At 41.8% G+C, this 27,134-nt stretch overlaps 2 protein-coding genes across 5 annotated transcripts in view; one reads left to right on the top strand and one right to left on the bottom strand.

The window, feature by feature from the left end:
• Positions 1 to 382: 382 nt before the first annotated feature.
• Rabepk (Rab9 effector protein with kelch motifs) lies at positions 383 to 24,948 on the bottom strand. Of its 4 annotated transcripts, XM_027944362.3 has the most exons (10): positions 24,542 to 24,936; positions 21,615 to 21,653; positions 18,934 to 19,075; positions 17,549 to 17,607; positions 14,747 to 14,904; positions 10,801 to 10,953; positions 6,928 to 7,089; positions 3,860 to 4,009; positions 1,112 to 1,261; positions 383 to 726 (listed from the first exon to the last, which is right to left on the bottom strand). In XM_027944362.3, the coding sequence occupies exons 1-10, from the start codon at positions 24,592 to 24,594 to the stop codon at positions 437 to 439; spliced, it is 1,356 nt and encodes a 451-aa protein (XP_027800163.2). In that variant the 5' UTR covers positions 24,595 to 24,936; the 3' UTR covers positions 383 to 436. The 4 variants fall into 4 exon arrangements, with proteins under 4 accessions (XP_027800163.2, XP_027800170.2, XP_027800176.2 ...); XM_027944369.3 differs by lacking the exon at positions 6,928 to 7,089 and having other exon boundaries at positions 24,542 to 24,948; XM_027944375.3 differs by lacking the exon at positions 18,934 to 19,075 and having other exon boundaries at positions 24,542 to 24,586.
• Ppp6c (protein phosphatase 6 catalytic subunit) overlaps positions 24,918 to 27,134 on the top strand; it is a 35,202-nt gene continuing 32,985 nt past the window's right edge. Inside the window, exon 1 of the mRNA XM_027944383.3 lies at positions 24,918 to 25,076. Within this exon, the coding sequence (XP_027800184.1) occupies positions 25,002 to 25,076 (75 nt within the window). The 5' untranslated portion in view covers positions 24,918 to 25,001. The remainder of the gene's footprint in view (positions 25,077 to 27,134) is intronic.

The following is a 27,134-nucleotide window of genomic DNA, read 5'->3' as shown; positions in this document are numbered from 1 at the left end:
ACTAATGAATATTAACAAGAACTTTCAACTGGCAAATGTCCACTCTAATACCTATGACTTGTCTTTACTTAGGGTCCTCCCCCCAGGACTGAGGATTAAACCTTGGGGTACTCTACCACTAAGCTACTACATACATCCTCAGCCCTTTATTTTGAGACGGGGTCTCACTGAGTTGCCCAGGCTGGCCTCAAACTTTTGAACCTCCTAGGAGTTCAAAATTGCAGGGATTACAGACATTCCCCACCATGGCCCACTTTTACCTAGGTTTGGTTGCTGGTAAAACCATTTTTACAATAGAATTTTTTGCACTGGGCTGTCAAGTCATTACCTACCAAAGTAAGATGGATATATTTTGCAGAAAAAATTTGGAAGCAGAAAACTGTTACAGTTTCTCTTAACTTTAATGAAAGTAACAATATTTTCTTTTTTTTTTTTTTTAGTCAATTACAGTCACAATACAATCATTATAGATTTCCCCTTCTGTATTCATCCCACCAAACACAAAACATAGAAGTATGTCACTCTGGCTTTCCTCAGGTGTGCTGCCACATGGTGCCACTCTGTCGGTGGAATCCCCTTTCTCAGTTTCATAGTTTAGGGTAACAGAATTTGAGTCTTCTTTCTCAGAAATAGATGTCACTGGCCATGGAATAATACACATGGAATGGTCCAAACGTCCAGGGGGCAGCAAAGTATCAAATTTAAGCAGAGACCATAGCTGTTTTTCTGGCAGGGGTAAAGAACAAAGGCGCATGTTATGAAATTTCTTTTTTTTTTTTAATATTTATTTATTTATTTTAGTTCTTGGCGGACACAACATCTTTGTTTGTATGTGGTGCTGAGGATCGAACCCGGGCCGCACGCATGCCAGGCGAGCACGCTACCGCTTGAGCCACATCCCCAGCCCCCATGTTATGAAATTTCAAGAGATGTTCTCTGATTTACTGCATCAGCTGAGTGAGGGAAAACAAACCCAAAAGGCAGTGTTACTGCTTTAATGATGTCATTCCCTGTAAGTTCAATTTTCATTCCTTTGGATTTAGACATGGAGGAACCAAATTGAAAAACCAAGGCATTATGTCACTTTGCAAAACACGTTTGCACCACTCACCTATGTGATACTGGTACATTTTGTCCAGTGCTCCGGTGGGAGTCATTCCTCCAAAGACATATATATGTTTTCCCAAAGTCACAGCTGAGTGGGCAGCACAGCCTGCTGGGGCCACCCCTGTGGGACTGAGCTTCTGCCACTTCATGTCACCTGCAGAGAGAAAGAGTTAGCACTGTACAGGCTAAAATGTGGTTTCAAAGTTATCTAATGCAGTTTGCAAATCAATCACTCAAAGTCATTCACTTGGAACTCTAGAGAGGTGACAGAGCAAGGTCTAGTGTGCATAAGAACTACTTGGAGGTGGGGCTTGAATGGGTAGTCCAGGGAGGGAGGGGAAACACAATTAACCTAGAGGATTCTGATGAAGCACACTGAGAAATGTGATACAGCCTTATTTAGTGATTATCACCTTTGTTCACACCATTAACTGCCCAGAAGCAGGTAAGTTGTATTTTAAATACCAAGTTATTCAGAAAGCAACTTTGTAAGCACTGGCTGGCTACTTTCAATATCTCCTTCACTTAATTCTCATACAAGCTCTGTGAATTGCTATTATTTGTGCCTACCCCCCACCTCCCCTTTTTTGTGTGTGTGTGTGTGGTGGTGGGGATTGAATCCAGGGCCTCTTGCACATGTGAGGCAAACACTTTACAAACTGAGCTATATCCCCACCCCAGCCTACCACTTTCTTACAGATGAGCACAAGGGGATTATTAGAGAGGGAAAGAGGCTTGCTTGAGATCCCACAGCTTGTAAGTGGCAGAGCTAGACTGAGGTCCTGCTCCAAAACCTGAGTTCTCTACAACTTGCTGCCTTCCTTAGCATCTATTTCCAAAACTTTTTTTTTTTTTTTTGGTACTGGGGAGCCCAAGGGTGCTCTACCTCTGTGCTACATCCCCAGTCCTTTTTATTTTATTTATTTTGAGACAGGTCTCACTAAATTGCTTAGGGCCTTGCTAAATTGCTGAGGCTGGCTTTGAACTTGTGATCCTCCTGCTTCAGCCTCCCAAGCCGCTGGGATTACAGGTGTGCCCCACCTTTCCCAGCTAATTTGAATCTTTTAAACAAGAATTTAAGAAGCATTTACATGAGGCAGGATATTATTAGATTTTAGGTTTAAGAGAACTATTTGGGTAGGCAGGAAAAACAGACAGGAAGTAGTCCTTCAGCACAAGAGAAAAGGACTTCCTTTTGAAAAATAAGCATAAAAACCCCATGGGACCACCTGCAAGGAATGCTTCTTGTAAAGAATGAAGATCATGTTCTAGGATTGTGGCTCAGTGGTAGAGTGCTTGCCTAGCACTCATGAGGCACTAGGTTCAATTTGATCTCCAGCACCACTAAAAAAAAATTATTTTAAATAAACAAAGGTTAAAAAAAAAAGAATGAATATCTGTTTCCACCTGTCAGTGTGAAGGGGGCCAAGTATTTGGGGTCACAATTCTAGCCAATGTTAGAATCCCAGTCAGCATCCCCAGGCTTCAAAGAACCCAGTGCTTGGTAAGGAAGTCTGCACAGGAGTTCCCATGCCTTTTGCCCATTGTTCCATTGTTCTTGAGTCTAGAGTAATGTACAACTGTTCATTTATTAATCTACCCACTCATAAACAGATGTGTATTTCATCACTTAGAATGTTCCAGACACTGTGCTAAGTGCTAGAAATACACCAGCAAACAAGAGATGAGTCCCTGCCCAAAAGGAGCTAGAACCCAAAGGAATAATCCAGAAGGAGACCAGGCTCTCCAGGGCCTGTCAGTGCACGTAAACTACTTAGAGACAATTCTCATGTTCTAACTTTCCTCTTCCTGTGTTTTCAAATGTTTAGCCTGAGAAACATGTAATTCTGGTCTTTTACCTTCAGACACATCCTAAATGTTATCCTGGTCTGGTGTGGCTAATGCCTGAAAGAAATCCAGTTGTAGAGCACAAAGCATAATGAGCAGAGCACAATGGTGCATGCTTGTAATCCCAAGGACTGGGGAGCCTGAGGCAGGAGGATCGAAAGTTCGAGGCCAGCCTCAGCAACTTAGAGAGGCCCTGTCTCAAAAATAAAAAATATAAGAGGTTGGGGAGCTCAGTGATTAAGCACCCCTGGTTCAATCCCCATTACCAAAAAACGAAACAGAAAAGAACATCTAATAAAGAACACACACACACACTTTTTTTTTTTTTTGGTGGTACAGGGGATTGGACCCAGGGACTTGCGCATGCTAGGCAAGTACTCTACCACTGAGCTGGATCGCCATCCCTTTTTAATTTGAGACAGGGCCTCACTAATTTGCCCAGGGCTATCCTTGATCTTACAAGTATCCTTCTACCTCAGCCTCTGGAAAAGCTGGGATTATAGGAGTCCACCACTGTACCCAGCTTCTTTTAGGAAATAACATGTTAAGCAGCCAGATGTGAGGAAGCATGTTTATAAACCCAGCTACTTGGGAGGCTGAGACAGGAGGATCACAATTTCTAGGTCAGCCAGGGCAACTAACTTACCAAGACCCTGTCTTTTTTTTTTTTTTTTTTTGATGTTATTTATTTTTTAGACACAACACAATGCCTTTATTTTTTGTGCTGAGGATAGAACCCGGGTCTCACCTGTACTAGGTGAGTGCTCTACCACTGAGCCACAATCCCAGCCCTAAGACCCTATCTTAAGGTCTATCTAAAGGTCTGAGATGTAGTTAATGTGCCCCGCTAAGGGGTTCAATCCCAGTACCACAGACAGGCCTCCACACACTCTACCCTACTTACTTGTATCGATGCAATGGAAATCATCAAAGAATTTGTCCCCTGCCAAGCCTCCATGGATGAAAAGCTTTGTCCCTGCTGCCACCATCATATGACCATGCCGGGGAGATGGAGGACTTCCAAATGTCTCTGGCTGTGACCAGGTCAGAGTATCTAGAAAGTAAATTCATTGACATCAAGTGGCAAAGCTATGAAGCAAGAACGAGAGCAACACATCCAAGCTTCTTGATCACCTCCCAGCAAGCAGAGATGCTCTAAGCAGGAAGCATCCTTCTTAGAGACAAATCCATTCAGATCTCCCTCACACTACAGCCTGCACAGCCTCTGCTTGGATGCTCCCAGGGCTGGAGAGCACACTACCTAACATGCCTGCCCCTTCTCTGGGGCATTAGGAGACCATTTCTTATTATATATATATATATATGTATGTATATATATAAACACACACTTTTGTTTTTCAGGTGGAGATGAACACAATACCCTTATTTTATTTTTATATGATGCTGAGGATCGAACCCAGTGCCTCATGTATGCTAGGTAAATGCTCTACCATTGAGCCACAACCCCAGCCCCTATTTCTTCTTTTGAATTGAAATGATCTCCTCTTAAGTTTCAACCTAGAACTTCATGAAAGTTAAAATGAACAAATACACTTCTTCTGTGACAAGATTTTTAATTTATTTTCTTGGTACTGAGAATTGAATCTAGAGGTGCTTTTACCAATGAGCTACATTCTCTCTTGCCCCCCCTTTTTTGGGGGGTACCATGGATTGAACCCAGAGGCATTCAAAGCTGAGCTACATCCCCAGCACTTTATATATATATTTTTATTTTGAGACAAGGTTTTGCGAAGTTGCTTGAATTGTGACCCTCCTGCCTCAGCCTCCTGAACTGCTGGGATTACACATGTGTGCCATGCACCTGGCTATTCCCAGCCCTATTTATTTATTTATTAAAATATTTTGTTTATTTAGTTGTAGTTGGACCCAATATCTTTATTTTATTTTTATATGGTGCTGAGAATCGAACCTAGGGCCTTGCATGTGCTAGACAAGTACTCTACTGCTGAGCCACAACCCCAGACCCCTTTTTATTTTTTGAGACAGGGTCTCACTAAGTTGCTCAGGGTCTTGGTAAATTGCTGAGGCTGGCCTGGAACTTGTGATCCTCCTGCCTCAGCCTCCTGAGAAACTGGGATTATAAGCTTGTGCCACAGCACCTGGGAAGGATTTAGTTTCTATGGGTGTACAAAATGGGGAGAGAGACAATACCTACTTCTTAGAGTTGAGGTATGAATTAAATGAGATAGTATACATAGTGCATCTCTTCTATATGTTTGTATAAATTAATATATACATACAAAGATTAATATATACAAATGTTCATTGTTCCAATGTCAGCAAAAAGCTAATCAGTAAGAAAATCAATGAATAAGATACACATAGAAGGATATGCTTTGCATGGAAATTGGTACTGACTTAGCAAGCTATTCATAAAGTATAATTAAATGAAGAAATAATAACAATAATAATATAAATATAGTTAATATTTATTAGGTACTTTTTATGTCTCAGGAACTTTATCATATTATCTCATTTAATCTCTCTCTTTTTTTAAAAAAAAATAATCTTTACAACCTCTTACTGGGCATGGTGATGCATGACTTGGGAGACTGAGGCAGGAGGATCACAAGTTTGAGGCCAGCCTCAGTAATTTAGCAAGACCTTCAACAATTTAGTAAGACTGTCTCAAAATAAAAAAAAAAAACAAAACTAAAAAGATCAGGAGCAGTGGCACATTCCTGTAATGCCAGTGGTTGGGGAGGCTGAGGAGAGGGATTGCAAGTTCAAAGCCAGCCTCAGCAATTTAGCAAGGGCCTGAGCAACTTAGCGAGACCCTGTCTCTAAAGAAAATATAAAAAAAGGGCTGGGGATGTGGCTCCATGGTTTAGTGCTCCTGGGTTTAATCCACGGAATTAAAAAAAAAAAAAAAACATTTTTTTTTTTGTGTGTGTGTGTGGTGAGCACTACTATTTTCTCCATTTAACAAGTAAGCAAACTAAGGCTAACAGAGATTAAGTCACTAGCCTAAAGTAACAAAGAAACCATGTATCAGATCTGGTCTTGATCCCAGTTGTATGGTTTAGAAGTGTATACTTTCAATTACTAAAAACCTACTCCTACTCTAAAAGAAAGGTGTACTTCTGGGTGTGGGGGAGCATGCTTGTAATCCCAGTGATTTAGAAGGCTGAGGCAGGAGGATCTCAAGTTCAAGGCCAACCTCAGCACTTTAGGGAGGCCCTAAGCAACTTAGAGAGACTCTGTCTCAAAATAAAAAATAAATAAAACTGGAGTGTAGCTCAGTGGTAAAGTGCCCTGCCTTCAATTCCCAGTGCCAGAAAATAGATAAGATAGATAAATGAATATAAGATGCAGAAAAGTGTATATAATCTGATTTCATGTATGTGTTTTTAAAGTTTTTTTATATGATTTAAAAATTCACAGAATATTTATATATGCACCTATACACAAACCTGTATGATTTATAAATGCGTAGGTAAGTCTGAAAGGAGAGAGAAGAAATTGCTAATATCGGGCTGGGGATGTGGCTCAAGTGGTAGCGCGCTCGCCTGGCATGCGTGGGGCCCAAGTTCAATCCTCAGCACCACATACAAACAAAGATGTTGTGTCCGCCAAAAACTAAAAAATAAATATTAAAAAAATTCCAAAAAAAAAAAAGAAAAAATTTAAAAAAAAAAGAAAAAATTAAAAAAAAAAAAAAAAGAAATTGCTAATATCATTTACTTATCTAAAGAGTAGTAAGGATAGGCTGAAGAGGGAACGTTTACTTTTCTACTTTATGAAGTTTACTGTTTAATTTTTAAAAATTGATCATGGATATCTTTTCAAAGCAAATGTTGCTACAAGAAAAAAATACATATCAGCAAAAAAGTCTAGAAGTGAAATATTTGGCCACAATTTCACTTTCCAATATTTGCTTCCTATACATTAGGTAAACTACCAGCCAACATAACCCTGAGCAGGTTAAATGATATCCCTGATACTCCATACTTGCGTCAAACACATGCAGCTTCATATCCTGCACAGGCTGGGCACCTCTCTCTCCACCCCCAAAGACATAGAGCTGGTTTCCAATAGCTGCTGATGATGTGTGGAATGTTCTTGGAGACGGTGGGGGGCCGGTCACTTCTGGCGTCCTCCAAATCCTGGTTTCTGGTCCGGAGAGAAGGCAGGGTTCTAAAACATCCAGGCCAAGGGGACCTCTGACCCTTACTCCTTTTGTGTGTGTGTGTGGGGGGGTGCTAGTGACTGAACCCAGGGTCTTGTGCATGCTAGGCATGCACTCTGTCACTGATCTACAGCCTCAGTCCTTGACCTCCAATCTTGGTAGGGCTAGGCAGGGTCACTTTATTACCCTGATCCTTGAGAAGGACAGCTGAGTTTTAGGTAAGAAGCTGAAATTTAGCTGAGCACCGTGGTGCACAACTGTAATCCCAGCAGCTTGGGAGGCTGAGGCAGGAGGATCTTGAGTTCAAAGCCAGCCTCTGCAACAGTGAGGTGCTAAGCAACTCATTGAGATCCTGTTTCTAAATGACATACAAAATAGGGCTGGGGATGTGGCTCAGTGGTTAAGTGCTCCTGATTTCAATCCCTGGTACCCCATCCCCATGGGGAAAAAAAAAAAAAAAAAGAATGAAGTAAGCCACACACAGTGGCATGCACCAATAATCCCAGCTACCTGGAAGGTTAAGGCAGGAAAACCATAAGTTCGAGATCAACCTCAAGAATTTCATGAGACTCTGTCTCAAAATAAAGAATAAAAAGTACTGGGGATGTAGCTTAGTTATACAATGCCCCTAGTTCAATATCCAATACCAAAAGAAAACAAACAAACAAAAACCCCTCAATATCCTCTTTATATTATACACTTTGTTGACTACCCTGTTCATTCAGAGGAGCTCAAAATTTGCTAAAATTCATTCCAACTAGATGCCAGAGTCCAAATGTGCCAAATTTCCCAGAAAGTGTAGCCATTAAATGAAAGCAGACAATATTATTACAGTTTCAGTGCCAATAATAAGAGTCCCTACAAAATAATAAAGCAGTGCAGTGGTACACACCTGAAATCTCAGAGACTTAGGAGGCTGAAGCAGGAGGCCAGCAGATTTGAGGTCAGCCAGGCCAACTTAATGAGACCCTATCTCAAAATTTAAAAAAGCAAAACAATAACAAAAAAACTTTAAAAATGGCTGAGGATGTAGATCATGGTAATGCATCCCTAGGTGGCATGCGCATGCACACACAAACGAAGTACTAAATAAATGTTAGATTTCCCCTTTTACAGAGAAGGGAATTTAAGCAGAAATACATTAAGTCACTTTTATTTACAGTGACCAGGCTAGTAAATGGCGGAGTTGGGATTTAAACTCTGTTTCAATAACACTAGAATCTATGATTATTCTCCTCTTCTGACTTGAGAATAAAAGCTTGCCACCTCGTAGATACATAGAAACAGACGTATCAACTGAACAGCTTCTGTGTGTAAGATCATTGCCCTGAATATTCTGCCACTCCCAACATCCTCACTCACCTCTTGGAGGTGGGTAAAAAATATTTCCATTTTGGAACGAGGAAACTGAAGCTCAGAAACTTAAAATCCTGTCCCCCAGGTCATAGCACATCTGAGAAGCAGAGAAGGAGCGTGAACTCATCTCTGTCCCATACTTGCTCCACCACAACATCTCAAGGATTAGTTCTGTTCCTTTTTTTTTTTTTTTTGGTAACTTTTCCTTTTTTATTTATTTATTTTTATTTTTAGTACCAGGGATTGAACTCAGGGGCATTCAACCATTCCCGGCCCTATTTTGTATTTTCTTAAATTTAGAGATAGGGTCTCACTGAATTGCTTAGCACCTCACATTTGTTGAGGCTGGCTTTGAACATATGATTCTCCTATCTCAGCCTCATGTGGCTCGGTGGTTAAATGCCCCTGAGTTCAATCCCTGGTACCCTGGGATTACAGGCATGTGCCACTGCACCCAGCTTATTTTTTATTTTGAGACAGACTTAATGAGACCCTATCTCAAAATTTCACTAAGTTGCTGAGGCTGGCTTTGAACTTGCAATCCTCCTTCCTTAGTCTACTAGGCCACTAGGATTACAGGCATGTGCCACTGCATCCAGCCTAAGGATTATTTCTTGCCTGGAAAATTCTATGCCTTTTGTAAAAGGCCTGCATCCAATATGCAAAATGCTGCACAAAGCATCTGCAATATGTGTGGAACTCAAACATGAACTTGGAGACTGAACAAATCCCAACCCACATTCAAAGCAAAATATAATCGTCTTGGTAGCTACAGACGTTGGACAGCTTTTGGGACTTGGAGTTAGAAGGTGCAGAAGTCAAACATCAACACAACCACAAAGGAGTCTTAAGCCATTTGAAGGGCTTGCTCTGGTAATAAAAGCAACTAATGATTCACATTTTCCATATTTCTTGGGCACTGTGTCAATTATACTTTCCAGGATAAAAAGGGATACAGTGAGAAAATCAATTCCTTTGTAGAAGCTTTCCAAAGTTTCACTGTGTTTTGCTTTTGTATTTTTGCTACCAGGGATTGAATCCAAGGACACTTAACCACTGAGCCACACCCAGTCTTTTTAAACATTTTTTATGTTGAGCCTCACTAATTTGTTGAGGCTGACTTCAAACTTGAGACCCTCCTGCCTCAACCTCCCAAGTCTCTGGGATTATAGATGTGTTCGACCGTGCCTGGCTCACTGTATTTTATTTAAAGAATGCTGTCACCAAGAATCAAAAGGGTAGGTCCAGAACTGATTTCCATTTTCCAAAGCATACCTACATTAACCACAACAACTAACAAATATTGAAAGTTAAGTCTTTGCCAGATATCAAATTAATTTGAACCCTTGTCAAATTAACAAGGGATGAAACATTTCTATCCTAGTGTGACACAAAAGAAATCTGAGGTAGAAAGAAGTTAAATCACTAGCTCAAGGTCATGGTTAGTGCCCAGCAGAGCATATCCTGATTAGTGTTTTTTGTTGTTTGTTTGTGTGTTTGGTGCTAGGGATTAAACCAGAGACTGTCTCATGCTAGGCAAGTGTTCTACCACTGGGATACATACCAAACCCTTTTTATTTTATTTTTTGAGACAGGGTTTTTCTAAATTGCCGAGGCTGGACTCAAACTTGCAATCTTCCTGCCTTAGCTTCCTAAGTAGCTGAGATTGGTCATGTGCCACCACATCCAGCTTGTCAATAATATTCATAAAGAAAAAAGCAAAATTTTAAAAATGACAAAAAGACAAGTCCACCTCCCACAAGTAGTTCAGCAACCTCCTCCTGGGAGTGATGCTCTCAAATTGCTTTTCCTTTGATACAACTACTAGTGAGACTGGAAAGGGATCAGCCAGTTTTGGCTTAAAGAAACACTAACAAGACCTGAGGCAGAGTATCTTACCTTTGGTATTGACTGGCATTTTAGAGCAGTCCTGTGCCTCACAGGACATAAAGCAGCATCTCTGAGCTCTAACCACCTGATGCCCATAGCTACCCTGACCCCAGCTGTGAAAACCAAAAATGTTTCCAGATATTGCCTGATCTCACTTGTGGGACATAAAAGTCCTCACTAGAGAACCACTGATCTAGGTAACCTGGGTTCTATCCTGGCTCAGTTACTGACTCCCTGGTAACTTTAGGAAAGTCACATCCCTCTCCTTGGATCTGAGCTGCCCACTGGCATAGGTGTTCTCTGAAGTCCTTTCCAGCTTGGATATTTAAGGAGTTGATAAATTCATGTTTTTTATGAGGTCAGAAAAGTTAAATGAATTAATTAGTTCAATCCAAACATACTGAAATTATGTGTGCAAGATGAAAATAAACCAACCTTTGGCTACTTACCAAGATTTAGGACTTGGAGACAATTTCGATTTCCTGAATGGTCAGCCCCTCCAAATACCCAGATGCTGCCAGGTGTGCAGGAAGGAATGAAGCTGGCATGTTCATACCGCGGCAAGAGGCCCCCATAGGTAGCTAAGTCCCACTGGTGTGTCCCTAGAAAACATTTCACTCAGTTCCTCAATTGGGGCTGTCAAATGCTTATGTTGGTTGGCAAATTTGGGGAGGGTAGTTAAAAAAAAAAAAAGACCAATAGCATAAATGAACAACTATTAAGTCACTTAAGGGAATGGGGTCAACCTATGAGATGATTGATAATAGACACTTTGGGGGCTATCTGCCTGTCCATATGCCCTAGTCTATGGAAACTATCCTCATTCTCCCTTCTAACCACATGGGTAGAGCCCAGACAAAATGTCTGTATCACTTTGACTTTCTAGTCTCAGTTGACTGAATAAGAGGTAGCCAATTAATCTAAATGGGCCAGCAGATTCACTGTTTCCACTCTCTCATGAGGGGATGTGCTTCCTGCCCCTGGATTCTGCAAAACATCTCTGATATCTTTATAAATTTCTCCTTTTCTCTCTCTTTTTAAGTGGGTGTCTCTTACTATAACTAGCTGATTTTGGCTAAACCAAGTTCACTGAAAAATAACACCTGACCTATTAGTTGTTTTATTTTATTTAAAAAAAAAATCTTATTAGTGGGCTGGGGCTTAGCGGTAGAGCACTTGCCTCGCTCATGCAAGACCCTGGGTTCAATCCTCAGCACCACATAAAAATAAATAAGTGAAATAAAGGTATTGTGTCCAATTACAACTAAAAGATAAATATTTAAAAAAACTTATTAGTTGTAGATGGATACAATGCCATTATTTTATTTATTTATTTTTATGTGGTGCTAAGGATTGAACCCAGTGCCTCATACATGTTAGGCAAGTACTTTACCATTGAGCTACAACCAGAGCCCTATTAGTTGTTTTAGTTAGAAAACCATTTCCTAGGATGTTCCAAGGCACCATCTTTTTGGATCATTATGGTGGCCAACAGAAGCAAATTATATCCACACTACATTGTACTCTGAGGTCCAGATGGTTTAGCCAGGACCACAAAGCTAGTAACAGGTGGCAAGGTGTAACTTTGGGCTGGGTATGAACTTAGTGGTAGAATGCCTGCCTAGCCCTGAGTTTTATTCCCACATCACAAACAGAACAAAACAAAATAAGATAAAATTAAAAAGTGAGTTCCTTGATGGCTGAAAATGACTTGCATTTTTTCCTCCAGTCCTGAGCATCAAAATCAGGGTCTTGGGCATGCTAGGCAAGCATTCTACTAGAAGAGATTCAATTTGCCTTGGATTTCCTAGTTCAAGGAGTAGAGATTCAAATGCCTAGAGTGGAGAAGCAAGGACTATGACAACTTGGAGAATCAATGTCCCATCAATAGGTGTAGCTCAGCACCAAATAATTGTTACCAAGTAGCCATGCAGGTCTAGAGATGTCAAACCATTTTAAATTATCACGAGAGAGACAGTTGTAGTTCAGAGGTAGAGCATTTGACTACATGTACAAGGACCTGATTCAATCCCCAGCACTGGGGGGAAAACAAAAACAAAATAACAACAACAACAACAACAAAATGATTTGGCTTCTTAGGATAATATGTGTGTGTGTGTGTGTGTGTGTGTGTGTGTGTGTGTGTATAGTAGGCCTTGCATGTCCTAGGCAAGCATTCTATCACAGGGCTATATCCCCAGCCCATCAATTTTTAAATGTAGACCCCTGCTTATTTTGTAAACAACATATGACTAAAACAAAACAAAACAAATTATATGGAATTAACAAAACATGTATGTGGATCACCAGTTTTTAAATTCTTCCCTAAGTATAGCACATAGTAGTCACTGGTTCATTAGTTTGTTCACTCACTCATTCCTTCCTTCATTCATTGATTCATTCATCCAAATACTTAAAAAGCACCTGCTCTGTGCTAAGTGCTCTGGTAGTGGCTGGGGATACAATGATAAATAAAATAACCATGTTCCTTTGTTTCCAAAGAGCTTACACTCTGTGGGCAAGAGCCTTAGGAAACAATCCCATGTGCTATGAACCGTGAAGGGGAAGAGGTTTGGACAGTGCACAATACTGTGGACCACAAGAAGGTAGTGACTAAACTAATCCAAAAGTACCAGGGAAAGAATCCTGACAGAAATAATTAGTTCTTTCTTTTCTTTTCCTTTTTTTTTTTTTTTTTTTTTGTACCAGGGATTAAACCCAGGGGTGCTTAACTGCTGAGCCACATCTCCAGCCCTTTTCATGTTTGAGACAGGGTCTCACTAAGTTGCTTAGGGCCTTGCTAAATTGCTGAGGCTGGCTGTGAACTCGTGATCCTCCTACTTTAGCCTCCTGAGTTGCTGGGATTACAGGCATGAACCACCATGCCCAGCCAGAAATGACATTTAATTTGGGATTTGGGAAGAACTTTCCATGCAAGAGTATGCCATGGCTTGGAGGGGGAAGTTCAAAATGTATTCAAGGAGGGCTGGGGTTGTAGCTCAGTGGTAGAGTCTCGCCTAGCACATGTGAGGCACTGGGTTTGACCCTCAGCACCACATAAAAATAAATAAAAGATATTGTGTCCAACTACAACTAAAAAAATATATTTTTTTTCAAGGAAATGAAGGCTATTCAGTGTAGCAAATGTGGGTTGGTGAGAGCCAATAAATGAGGTTGGGAAAGGCTTAAAAAGGAGACTGATGGGGCTGAGGCTGTAGCTCAGTGGCAGAGCACTTGCCTAGCATGTGTGAGGTAAGGGGTTTGATGCTTAGCCCACATAAAAATAAACAAATAAAATAAAGGCATTCTGGGCTGGGATTGTGGCTCAGCGGTAGAGCGATTGCCTAGCACGTGCAGGACCCGGGTTCGAGCCTCAGCACCACATAAAAATAAAGGCATTGTGTTGTGTCCATCTACACCTAAAAAAATAAATATTAAAAAAATATACATATAAAATAAAGGCATTCTGTCCATCTACAACTATAAAGAAAGAAAGAAAGGGAATTGGACTTGTATCTAAGACAACATTCTCTGGCTAGGTCTAGAAAATGCACTGTAACCAGGCTGGGGATATATCTCAGTTGGTAGAGTGATTGCCTTGCATGCACAAGACCCTGGGTTCAATCCCTAGTGCCACAAAAGAAAAAAAAAAAAAAAAAAAAAAGGGCTGGGGCTGTAGCTTAGTGGCAGAGCGCTTGCCTAGCATGCATGAGGCACAGGGTTCAATCTTCAGCACCACATTAAAAAAAAATAATAAAGACAAATAAAATAAAGGCAGTCTGTCCATCTACAACTACAAAAATATTAAAAGAAAACTGGGCTGGGGTTGTGGTTTAGTGGTAGAGTTCTCGCCTAGCATGCACAAGGCACTTGGTTCTATCCTTAGCACCACATGAATGTAAAATAAAGATATTGTGTCCATCTAAAAAACTAAAAAATAAAATTAAAAAAAAAAGAAAATGCACTGTACAGTGGGTAAACTTGGAGACAGGGAGACCAGTGAGGAGGTGATTCCAACAGTCTAGTTGAGAGGTAACAGTGGTTTGGACTACAGTGGTAGTAGTGAGAATGGACCAACATGGATAAAGATCGGAGATATTTGTGACCCAAAGATTCTTTGAATATGTGAATGGAAGGAGAGGTGGGAGTCACTGATGTCTCCTGGAGAAATATTTGATGAATCAGTGATTGGATGTCCTGGGCTCCATATGGGCCCATAGGAGGTCTGACCCCCTAAACAAGGAGGCACTGGTCAGGTGAATATGTGCCAATCTGCTGAAACCTGTCAATGATGCACTTTTTTTCCTGCTATCTGGTTGGAGCTGGTATTCTGAAGAATGCTCTGCTCACACCTGGCAGCAAAAGCCAGTTGCATTCTGCAGCTATTGATCTTACCCAGATTCATGGTGTACACATCAGAGAAGCTTCTGTTTGGATTTGCTCCTCCAACAATGACAACCTTCCCTCTCTTGGCATCACCAACTGGGGGTAAATATGAGCAACTGTGGCCAACTCGAGCACAGGGGCTGTCTCCAGGGGGAGTCAAGGTGTACCTGCCAAAGGGAGGATGTATTCAGGAGACCTAAGCACAGAACAAGTGTAGGGGTGTGTTCTTTTCATTGCTCATGAAGCATTCACAGAAGGAAGGACCTGATACATACACAGACACTTTAACTGTATCCAGCAAAACAGCACTTCCCTGATCAACAGGAGTATCTTCCTATGTTCACAGCTTTGGTTTTTCAATTTTGTCACTACTTCCACCTTATATAACCTAAGGGAGATGCACTGGGCTGGTAATGACCCCATATGGTGGACAGGGAAATGACATCCAGAAATGTTCACTGTTATGTCTTGACACAACAGCATAGTTAGTGGTTATAAACGCGGTTTGTGAATTTGGACAGACCTGGTTCTAGTCTCAGCTCCAGTACTTTCTAGATGTACGACCTGGAAGTCACTTAACCCTTCCGAACTTCACTTTCTTCATTTGTAAAACAAGGAGAGCAACAGGTCTTACCTCAAAAGGTGGTTGTGAAGACTCAAAGCCAGTAGCAGTGTAGGAAGGGTCTTGTTAAAGGGTGCCTTCATGGGGATGCCTACAGACTCAGGTTCTTGCTACTAACCAGTGATGTCTCCCTGTCCAGAAAAGTTTTCTAGGATTTGTGGATTTTAAGAGCCTTTCCAGATTACTCATAAAGCTCAACCTGATGCAAGCCAAAGCTAAGACTTGGAAAATTGCATACAGGATCCAGTCATTCCATTCTCTAAAGTTATTCTGAATGCTAACTGAGAAAACACATTTTAAAGTTTCATGCTTAGAAAAGAAAATTCCCCGGGCTGGGATTGTGGCTCAGTTGTAGAGCGCTTGCCTAGCATGTGTGAAGTACTGGATTTGATTCTCAGCACCACATATAAATAAACAAAATAAAAGTCCATTGACAACTAAAAAATATATATATATATTAAAAAAGAAAAGAAAATTCCCTAGCTGTTTTTTAGGCCATGTTTTATTGACATCTCTGATGTCTGGTATTCCCAACCCTCCCCTCCTCCTTTTACCTTTCCCCTAATCTTGCTTCACCATACCTCTACCTTTTGAATCTCCATTCACTTTTCTGTTTCCTTCTCTGATTTCTTTCCTGACAGCCTCCTCCTAACTCTCAGTATCCTCAGAATTCTCTTTTTCTCAGTTTATGTTTGCTTCAATTACCACCATCTCTATCATCATCCATGATTTCCAAATCTCTACTTCATATTCAGATCTCTTCTGACTTCCAGATCTGCATACCCCATTACCACCTGGATAGTTACTAATAATGTGCCACACACACAACTCTGACAATGTGCTGACATTACAACCCTGGTTTCATTTCATCTGCATAGAAGCAATTTGAGGATCAGTACTATTATCATCATTTGAGTTTTACAACCGAGGAACTGAGGCTTAGAAAAGCCCAAAGATTAATAACTTACCTAAGAACACAAACATATCTAGATAGATGGTTAATAATACAAGGCCTCAAAGCCCTTACAAACTAGTTGGGAAGAAACATTAAATAAGTTCACAAATATCTATTTCAGGACAGGACTAGCTATTTGTCTAACACAAGACAAATAAAATGGGAATGTACCACAGGAGGGCTTCACCCTGTAAAGAGAGGTGGGGGTGGAGCGGTCAGAGGCAGCTTCCTGAAGAAGGAACATTTGAACTGAGATGTGAAGTAGGAGTAGAAATTAGCTGGGGAAAGAGAGATGAAAGTTGAAGGGAAGGAGAGGTCCAGGTGGAGGAACTAGCATGTACAGGACCTGAGTGGGACACTGAAGACAATGCTAAACGAAGAGAGAGCAAAAAAATAGGTAAGGATATTTGAAGTTGGAAGGAAAGGCAGAAATAGAATTATGCAGGGACCAGTGGGAGAGTATAAGGAGTCTGTCAATTTTTCTTTTCTAGTGCTAAGAATGGAACTCAGGATCTTGCACATGCTAGGTAAATACTCTACCATTGGGGTCCACCCCCAGCCCTCAAAAGGGTTTTAAGCTAGAGAATGCCATGATCAGATATGTGTTAGGTACCCAACAGGATGGAAACAGGGGAGCCATAGGAGGTTCTCCTTCAAGGTCCGTGGAAACACTGCCACTTCTATGCAGCTTTCTTTGACCCTGCCTCAGCACTGATCACATGCTATCACCAAGACCTGCTTAGTCTAGAGGCCCTACTACACAGAGACTGTTGATCTTTGGACCTCCAGACCCTCCACAGCAGCTGCTTCTGTCAGAACAGTATTATAGAATGAAGGGTTGGTTGAACAAACATCTAAGAAACAGTGAAGCCAGTGAATTTGAATGCAAATTCAATTCCCTAAAAATTTTAAAAATGAGTCACAGCTCGGGGGGAGACACCACATTGGAGTTGAGGATGCCAGATGGTCAGTGCCTTACTCTTCTTGGTAAAGGATTTTAATAAAATTAACATCTGCTCTGTGATAATTATTGCCCCCTCATCTTTCCTCTGGAGACCTTCTCAGACAGTTGGAGTCTAATTACCAGAAATTGCAGACAGTTTCATCTCTACTCTTTTTCACTGATGACCAAATACATTAGTAAACTATTTATAAATGAAACAAAAGCTTCTGTGTGTGTGTGTGTGTGTGTGTGTGTGTGCATGCACATGTGAGTGAATCCTCTTTTACAGACCATGTTGCTTTCCTGGGTTTGTCTCCAGGCTCCAAGACTGGCAGCTGCTTCATGGTGTCCTACGCATAAGAATAAAAGACACTTTTAGATATTTAAGATTATCTTCTTCATAAAACACAGAACAAATCAGGTTACCCTCCCCTTTAAAACCTCTCCTGTTGAGGGGTTGGGGATATGGTTCAGTGGTTGAGTGCTTGCCTAGGATCCCCAGTACCACAAAACAAACAAACAAACAAACAAAACTTTCCTGTTGAATGTACCAATGTCTAAGGCCTGATTAATCTGAATATGAATCACGAAACTTTTCATATAATATTTTTCTTTTTTTTAGTGCTAGGGGTTGAACCTTGACCTAGTGTATTGTTAGGTGAGTCCTCTACCTTTGAGCTACACCACCCAACCTTAACATAACTTTCTTAATATAACTATATGTTTTTGTTTTTGTTTTTGCTAAAGTTTTCTATGTGTCCTGTGATTCTCATGGGGAAGGGGCATATGCCAAAATTTTAGAGTTTTTAAGATGTTTGTGTTTATCAAAAAATAAAACATCCTAAGAGTCTGAGAAATATTGAACTCTGGGATAAATCTTGGCCTCATCATGACAGAAGGTCAGGCCTTCTGGTGTTAACTGATTTTCTGCAAAGTGACTTCCACAATGTCTTGCAATACTGGGCTTTTTGTTGCTCCTATTATATGGCAGGTCGTTTTATCACTTGCAGCCCAAGCAGCTTTCCCTACTTGGAATGTCCTTTCCCTTCTTGTAAACTTGCAAACTCCTAGTCAGCCTCTAAAGCCCAGCTCAAATATTCCTTCAAGAAAAGCTCTCTCTCTCTCTCTCTCTCTTTTTTTTTTTTTTTTTTTTGCTTTTCACTTCTACTCCCCCAAATTATTTCCTTCTACCTGAGGGCTGACATTTTTTATTAAGCTATCATTGCAGGGATTATTCTTGGTCTAAGTATCTATTTAAAAGTCTCTAAATTCAATTCTAGATTAAATTCCTGGAGTGCTGGGCCAGTACAATTTGTTCTGAGAATTTACCAATGGACCTGGAATAGAGTAGAAGGGAGTGAAGGATGAGTGAATGAAGAAAGGAAATGGATTAATGAAGAGATAAAATGATAAAAACGAACTGAGGCCTAGGACACTGACTATAGCCCCAGAGCCTAAAGCTCAGTGGGTGGGCTTTGCATGAGCAGGGACCTCTCCCAGCCGCCCCTGCTAGCTCCCTCGCGGAGTCCCATCCCGTTGTGGGAACTCTAGGGTACAAGAGACAGGGCGAGGAGAGAAATGCTGGTGGCCGGGTCGGAAACTGGTGTCCACTCCAAGGTAAAAGATACGCCCTTCGCCCTCCCCCCAGAGATTCCCCAGGTTCAGGACTACTTTACCTGCGGCAGCTCAGGCCAGTCCCTATCCGTGGCTCCGCCCCTGAAGGGGGCGGGACTCAGTCCATTGCCCCTCCCCACAGGCCCCGGAAGCGCGTCGGGGCCAACAGCTTCCAACAGCTTTCCGACTTGGGCTGTCAGCTGCCTGGGAAGGGGCGTAGAGGGAACGCTCGGGACCCCGAAGTCCTCCAGCAGGAACAGGCCGGGCTTTCCCTGAAGTCCTCCCTCCCCAGCGGAGAAAATAAGCCAGGGTTACTTGGAAACGACATACAAGCGAAATGCCCGGCGTTGGATGTCCACTTGGGCAGCTGGTCTGTCCTCAAGACCAGTTCAAGTTTGGTGCCTTAAATAGCTGACTCATTCTGTAATTGCCATTTGAATTATAGCATGCTCCGGACAACATGCCCTGGCCTCTAGGACTTTATAGTCTAACTTGAAAATGGAGAAACAGGAATGATTGTAAAGAATGAAGGGAGGGGCTGGGGCTCAGTGGCAGAGCACTTGCCTTGCACGTGTGATCGATATAGTTCGATCCTCAGCACCACATAAAAAATAATAAACAAAATAAAGGTATTGTGTCCATCCACAACTAAAAAAAAAATGCAGGGAATAAAAAGCTCATCACTTCTCGAGAAGTGACTTATTCTGGGCCTCAGTGTCCTCCATCTTTAACATGGAGCCAATCATATTTCTGTGACAGTAGTCGTTGGAAGTACAGGAGATAATGTAAAGTGCTCAGCACCCAGGTGCTGGCACAGAGCAGGTCCTCTGTGAAGGGATAAAGCTCTTTGTGGTTATACATGAACTACTGTGGGTAGGTATGCACATCTGCATTTTTAAATTATAATTTTAATTAATTTTTTACACTGGGCATTGAATCCAGGAAGTTATACTCCCAACCTTTAAAAAAATATTTTTAGTTGTTGATAGACCTTGATTTTATATGTGGTGCTAAGAATTGAACCCTGTGTCTCACACATGCTAGGCAAGTGCTCTAACCCTGAGCTACAACCCCAGGGCATCCCCAGTCCTTTTTATTTTTTATTTTAAAACATAGTCTTGCCAAAGTGTCCAGGCTAGCTTTGAACTTGCCTTTCTCCTGCCTCAGCTTCTCTAGTCACTGGAATTACAGCCACCCATTATTAGCTTTTTATGTTTTAATTTAGGGCTGGGCTAACCAGTTAGACCTCACTAGTCACACTGAAACCACATGCAACCTTATCTTATTTCTGTCTTTTTTGCAGAGCTAGGGATCAAACTCAGGGCCTGTGCATGCTAGGCAAGCACTCTACCACTGAGCTATACGTTCAGCCCCTGCATTATCTCAGATTCACATCCTAATTATAGGTTCTTTGTGACCTTCCTGAAAGGGTGGCTCACCTATGTCTGATTTAGAGAATCACACGCTGAGCAACAGTGTTGTATCCTAGGAACCAGAGAAAATGGCTAAGACTGGAAAAGTAGGAACTCCAGGACTATAGCACTATGGTAGCTTAGTGGAAAGAAGTCAGAATTACTTGTGTTCAAATCCAGGCTCTATCAAGAACCATCAGACTCTCACACTGGGCAAGTTCATTAGCCTTCTTGAACCCTAGTTCCCTCATCTATAATGATAGGGATAATAATGCCTACTGTGCAGATACAGGGGTCAAGAGGACTCCATAATACAGGTGAAAAGCCATCTTGGTAAATGTTTTAGCTACTTGAAGCATAATCAAATTATGGACAAAATGGAATTTGAAGGCTGCAGCTCTCCTAACTGCTTCATGATACTATTTCTAACACCTATAGAGTTTTCGTGAATTCCTTGTTAATGGCGAAATCCCCACTCACTGTCAAAGAGGAGTTTATGGATACACAGTCATTCTGTTCCTCTTCAGGAAAGAAAACTAAGGCCAGGTTTGCTCTACCTTATGTCCACACACATCTAGATAGTGATTTCTGCTCAGAACTGTAGAATACTCTTAAGTCTCGTGGGTCTTTTGACTAGGTCTACTTCAAGGCTCCATGCTGGATATGGCATGAAGTGTCATATGTTAACAAACAAAAAATCAGAAAAGGTCTGTGAGCAAAACAACAACTAGTCAGGTGAGGTGGTTCATGCCTATAATCCCATGACTCAGGAGGCCCTGGCAGGAGGATTGCAAGTTCAAAGCAAACTTCAGCAATTTAGTGAGGCCCTGAGCAATTTAGTGAGACCCTGACTCAAAAACAAAAAAACAAAAAACAAAACAAAACAAAAAACAAGGCTTGGGGATAAAGCTCAGTGGTAAAGTGCCCTTGGGTTCAATCCCTAGTACCAAAATATAAACAACAACAACAACAAAATAACAACCACTTTTTACTGTGGAACCTATGGTTCTGGACTAGAAATCACATTTGAGAATTCTGGAAGGAACATTTGAAATTTATTTTTTAAATGGGAGTCATGTAGGCATGGGGGTGCACACAAGTAATACCAGTGACTTGGGAGGTGGAGGCAGGAGGATTGAAAGTCCAAAGCCAGCCTCAGCCAATTAGTGAGGCCTTAAGCAACTCAGCAAGAAACCCTGTCTCAAAATAAAAAATGAAAAGGGATGGGGATGTAATTAGGTAGTTAAGTGCCCCTGGGTTCAATCCCCAGTACCAAATAAAATAAAACACTAAAATGGGATTCAAGGCCTAAAGAAGTAAAAATCACTTACCCACGTAAATGACAGAACTGGGAGACCAGATCCTCTGCTCTGTGGAAGGAAGACAAAGAACACTTTCCAGTCATTGAACTGTGTACTCTTTCAGACCCAAATCATTCAGTATGTCTTATCTTTCCTAAGAACATGCCCAACACTCTGAGGGATGCTTTCCTCCTCTCTGCTGTGGACACGAAGAGTAAGTTTCACTCTATGAGGTGGGTCTGCAATAGGGGCTTCTTGTGGTCAGTTTGGTAAAGCACTGCCACTTCTTTTCACCAGAGGGCACACCACTGATCCATTCACTGACTTATCAGCAATGAATGCAGGTGACACCTTCCTTTTAAGCACTTCACAGTTTATATAAAAGCTCATATTCATCTCACTTTTTGTCTTCTTTTCCACTTTTAAGAAGGTATCTTGAGTATAATTTATTCCCAATTATTAAGGTTCAGGGATGAAATGTGAATCACCAGCTTTCCTAAGAAGATTGCAATAAAAAGACCAACTAACAATAGCATCTTTTCCCCATTTGCGATTTTTCCCAAAGAAAGTATACTATTTTATTTTTTGCAACTCTCAAATAGTTAACTCTTCAGAAAGATCTTTCTTGTCCACCCAATACTTAGTGCTAACAATTATACAGGCTTTACTCTGTGCTAGATGTTATTTAAGTCACTTTCGTGTATTTACGTTTTAAACTTCAGCACAAGCCTATGAGGTATTATTTTTATCTCACTATGATGTGGGCACTATTTTTATTGTTGACATATTGCAACTGAGAAAACTCTTCCATATGACTTCAGCTCTTCCATATGACTTCCCCCAGATATCTACATATCTCAAAAGGATAAATAACTTGCTCAAAATCACACAGTAAGTAGTAGAGCCTGGATTTGAACTCTAATCATTTAGTGCCACTGGGATTACAGGCATGTGCCACCCTGCCAGTCTTCTCATTAAAATTTATTCCAATGAGACGGGTGCAGTGGCACATGCTTGTAATCCCAGTGACTCAGGAGGCTGAGACAGGAAGATCACAAGTTCCAAGCCAGGGTCAGCAATGTGGTGAGGATTTAAGTAACTTAGCAAGATCCTATCTAAAAAAACAAAACAACAACAACAACAACAACACAAATACAAATAAAAATGGGCTGGGGATGTGGTTCGGTGGCTAAGTGCCCTGGGTTCAATTCCCTGTAATAAGAAAAAATTTTTTTTAAATTTTATCGAGGTTAGAGGTATAGTAGTTCAGTGGTAGAGAGCTTGCCTAGCATGTAGGAGGTCCTGGGTTTGAGCTCTGGCACCACCACAGTGGGGAAAAGTTTATCCCATTGTCCCCAAAATATACTCTAGAGCAAGAGGATTCAGTCCAGGATCACTCTCTTCTTGTACTGGGGATTGAATTTAGGGGTGCTTTACCACTTAGCTACATCCCTAGTCCTTTTTATTTTGAGACAGAGTCTTATCAATTGTTGAGGTCGCTTTGAACTTGTGATTCTCCTTCCTTACTGGGATTACTATTTTTTAGTTTTTGGCGGACACAACATCTTTGTATGTGGTGCTGAGGATGGAACCCTGGCCGCACGTATGCCAGGTGAGCGTGCTACTGCTTGAGCCACATCCCCAGCCCCAGTCCTGTCTCTTAAACAACAAATATTGATGATGCACTTGCTACTATAGGTTATATAAGTCTTCTAATATCTCAGTTGCAACCATTGCCCTCTTGTAGTCTCATACAGCAGCCAGAGTGATCCTTATTTAAAAAGTCAGATAATTTTACTCCTTAATTTCCTTTAACATCAAAAGTTAAAAAAAAAAAATCAGCTCTTCTATATGACTTCTCCCAGGTATCTGCATAGCTAACCCCCCCATTTCTTTGTTGTTTTTCTTTTTTTTTCTGAATTCATGGGCACTCAACCACTGAGCCAAATTCCCAGCTCTATTTTGTATTTTATTTAGAGACAGGGTCTCATTGAGTTGCTTAGCGCCTGGCTGTTGATGAGGCTGGCTTTGAACTCCTGTCTCAGCCTCCCCAGCTGCTGGGATTATAGGCAAGCACCACCTCACCCAGCTTCTTTGTTTCTTAAAAACGCTCATTACCCCATCTCTCTCTCTTTTTTTTTTTTTTTTAAATTTTTATTGTTGGTTGTTCAAAACATTACAAAGTTCTTGACATATCATATTTCACACTTTGATTCAAGTGGGTTATGAACTCCCATTTTTACCCCCTATACAGATTGCAGAATCACATCGGTTATACATCCACTGATTTACATATTGCCATACTAGTGTCTGTTGTATTCTACTGCCTTTCCTATCCTCTACTATCCCCCCTCCCCTCCCCTCCCCTCCCCACCCCATCTCTTTATCCTACTGTTTTTTTCCCTCTTCTATCACATATCACTTTTTAACGCAATAAGTAATCTATTATTATTTATATTCTGTCTTCTATAAACTACAGGATGAGGATAAAGATTTTTGTTTTCCGTGTTCACTGAATTACTCAAGTGTCTACAACTGCAATGGTACATAGTTGGTGCTCCATAGAATAAACAAGCGTAAAGGGTACACTAAGTGCCAGGTACTGTTCTTGGCATTGGGGATCAACAACAACAACAAAAAAACTTCCAGCCTTTGTAGAACTCCTACGGGAGTACGCTTAAGTCAGTAGCCTATTTTCCAATCTTGGCTCCACCGTTTCTTTCCTATGAGATTTTGGGCAAGTTTAACTTCTGGGCCTCGCAGTTTCACCAGTCCTTATGCGGATTAAGTGGGGGGAAAAATAGCCTCTGTATAGCATTTAGTGTAAGAAACAGTTTAATATTGGTTTCCCTTCCTTCCTGTTCGGAGGACGGGAGAGTGACATCTGTGCCACAGGTCTAGGCGAGGTCTTCACAAGGCCTTGGAAGGTGCAAACGGGTTGCTATAGTCAAGCTTACCCGATTTTTAACTGAAGATGTTCTGGTGGGAGAGTGCTTAACAGGGTCGGCATGAGAAACGAGTGAATGCCTAGAGTCACCCACTTCGCCGTTTTGCCTCGGAAAGGTCCCGCCGGTTCCCCTAGGAAGAGTCACAAGGAAGGGAAGGGGAAGAAAAAGAATAGTTGGCTACACTTGAAAACTACAAATCTCGGCTCGCCCAGCGGTAGACAACTACGCGTCCCAGTCGGTGTCTCTGGCCGGATCTTCGGGGTCCCTTAGGGCTTGTGACCGGTGTTCAGCCAGCCTGGGCACCAGGTAGCCCGAAGCTGCCCGGAGAATCCGCCAGGCTCTGACGTCGCTGCGCGTACGCCACTCACGGGCCGGACGTGACGTAGGGAGAGTTCCGGCTTCGGCCTCCGCCGCTGCCTCCGCTACTCCAGCGCCGCCGCCGCCGCTGCCGCGGCTTGTGATTCCTAAAATGGCGCCGCTAGATCTGGACAAGTATGTGGAGATAGCGCGGCTGTGCAAGTACCTGCCGGAGAACGACCTGAAGGTGAGCCCGACCGGAGGGAGACCCACTTGCGGGGCTCGCCCCTTCCGGCTGCGGGGCGTCCGCCGGCCCGCCCTTCCTCTCCGCGGGACCCCTGCCGGGTGTACCGGCGGGTCGCAGTGGAGGGCCCTCCGCGGTGCCTGATGATGCGGTCCACCTTGGCGTCACGCGGAGAGCCGGGGAAGCCGGAGTCCCGCGAATGCTGTCCTGGTTCCCTTGGCTGCGATCCCGAGGGATGTCGCGGCCTCTGCCCCGGGGTCGCCTCTTCTGGCCTTCGGACTGTCCCAGCTGCTTTGCTTAAAGGACTTGTCCTCCAGACGCACGCCCGGGTCCGCCGAGTTGGAGGCGAGCCCGGGGGGCTGTGAGCCGGGAGAGGGTCTTCCCCACCAGAGGTGACAGCGGCGCGGGAGGCCGGCATCTGACAGGCGTACCGCCCGTGGGTTCCTGAGGAGTGGGAAGGGGTGGACCGCAGCAGTGTGGCAATGATGTGACAGAATGTTAGGTTGTCTCTTTTAACTTACCACTCTTTCACGTCGCCTTTTTTGAGCGAGTGCGTTCGTACTTCAGCATGAATCCGGTTTCCGAGCACGTTATTGAGCTTATTTCAGTGAATAGTCAGTCGGCAATGAGTCCTTTAAGTTGTCCCCCCACCCACCCACCCAATAACCTCTTAACTCAAGATTTAGTTTCATTGGTTCTCTAAAGGAGGGAACTTATTCCTCGTTACTACCGAGTCCAAGGAAGACAAAGATGCGGGCAAAGGAATGAAAGTAAAGATAGAGGAGTGTAAGTGGTATACTGTTTTTTTGAAATGTTTCTGTGTTTTGGGTAAAACCAGTATTTAGGTTCCCTATAGTGTTTATCCGCTAGTGCTAGTGTCTGTTTTATTTGTTCAGTTAACTTTTGTTTTTGATATATGGTAAATGGGTAGACTGTTGATAACTTGAGTTCGTCTTATGCTTATAAGCTATGGATATAAAACAATTTATTTTTCAAGAAAAAAGTTACTTGTCAGTGAATTGTTTCTCTCAAGGAAGATTTTACTGTGTTCTCCCCCTTCCCCCATTCTCCTTTGGTATAGAAGTTTGATATTTAACATCAGTCAACAAGTATGAGAAACGTTAAGGTCCCATATGCTGTTGTGAATGAATGTAACTGAATTGCACTTACGTGTTAACTATATCTGTTAATAGGGGAGTCATTCGTGTGCATTTTTCCATTTTTAATACAATGATTTAACTAAGGAGAAAACTTTTACTAGAAGTAATGCAGCATTCATATTCATCCAAGTTCATCAGTTTGTGGCTTCTGTTTTGTGCTTTCTTAGGAAACAACACAACTAACCATGAGACCTAATTAATGAAAAACTAACCACACCTCTTTTGATGGCATTGTTTTGTTTTTGATGCCATAAGTGCACTCAATCATTGCATGTTAGTGAATTCACTGGAATTTTTTTTCTTTTTAGTATGTAGTATTATAAAGTTGTTTTATGCTTTGTTTATAATTAATGTAAAGTGTTCTTTTTTTTATTATGAAAATGTATCTTCATCCCCCCTACCTCCCAGAACTGGGGATTAAACTCAGGGGTGCTCTAATACTGAGCTAAATCCCCAGCTTTTTTTTTTTTTTTTTTAATTAGAGACAGGATCTCAGTGAGTTGCTTAGCATCTTGCTTTTGCTGAGGTTGGCTTTGAACTTGTGATCCTCCTGCCTCAGCCTCCCGAGCCATTCCCAGCTCTTTATATTTTTTATTTTGAGATTGTCTTCCTAAGTTGCTGAGGCTGGCCTTGAATTTATGACCTTCCTGCTCCAGCCTCTTCTGTTGCTGGCATTACAGGCCTATCCCATTGGACCTGGCATGTATTTTGATATTGACTTGACATTGGACCCTGAAACAATTTGAAAAATAATCAGTGAGATTTTTCTGTAGACTTCTCAGTTTGACCAACATTACATTTCCTTCCTACCTTAAGGAAATATAATTATTAAACCATTTTATTTCCTGTTGAAACACAATTGGACTGTATTTAGCTTTTATCTGTTTAATAAACCTTTCTT

Source organism: Marmota flaviventris, chromosome 13, assembly GCF_047511675.1.
Source record: "Marmota flaviventris isolate mMarFla1 chromosome 13, mMarFla1.hap1, whole genome shotgun sequence".
NCBI classification, from domain to species: Eukaryota; Metazoa; Chordata; class Mammalia; order Rodentia; family Sciuridae; genus Marmota; species Marmota flaviventris.
Note: the sequence above shows the minus strand (reverse complement) of the source record. Positions and strands in the feature narration are given on the sequence as shown.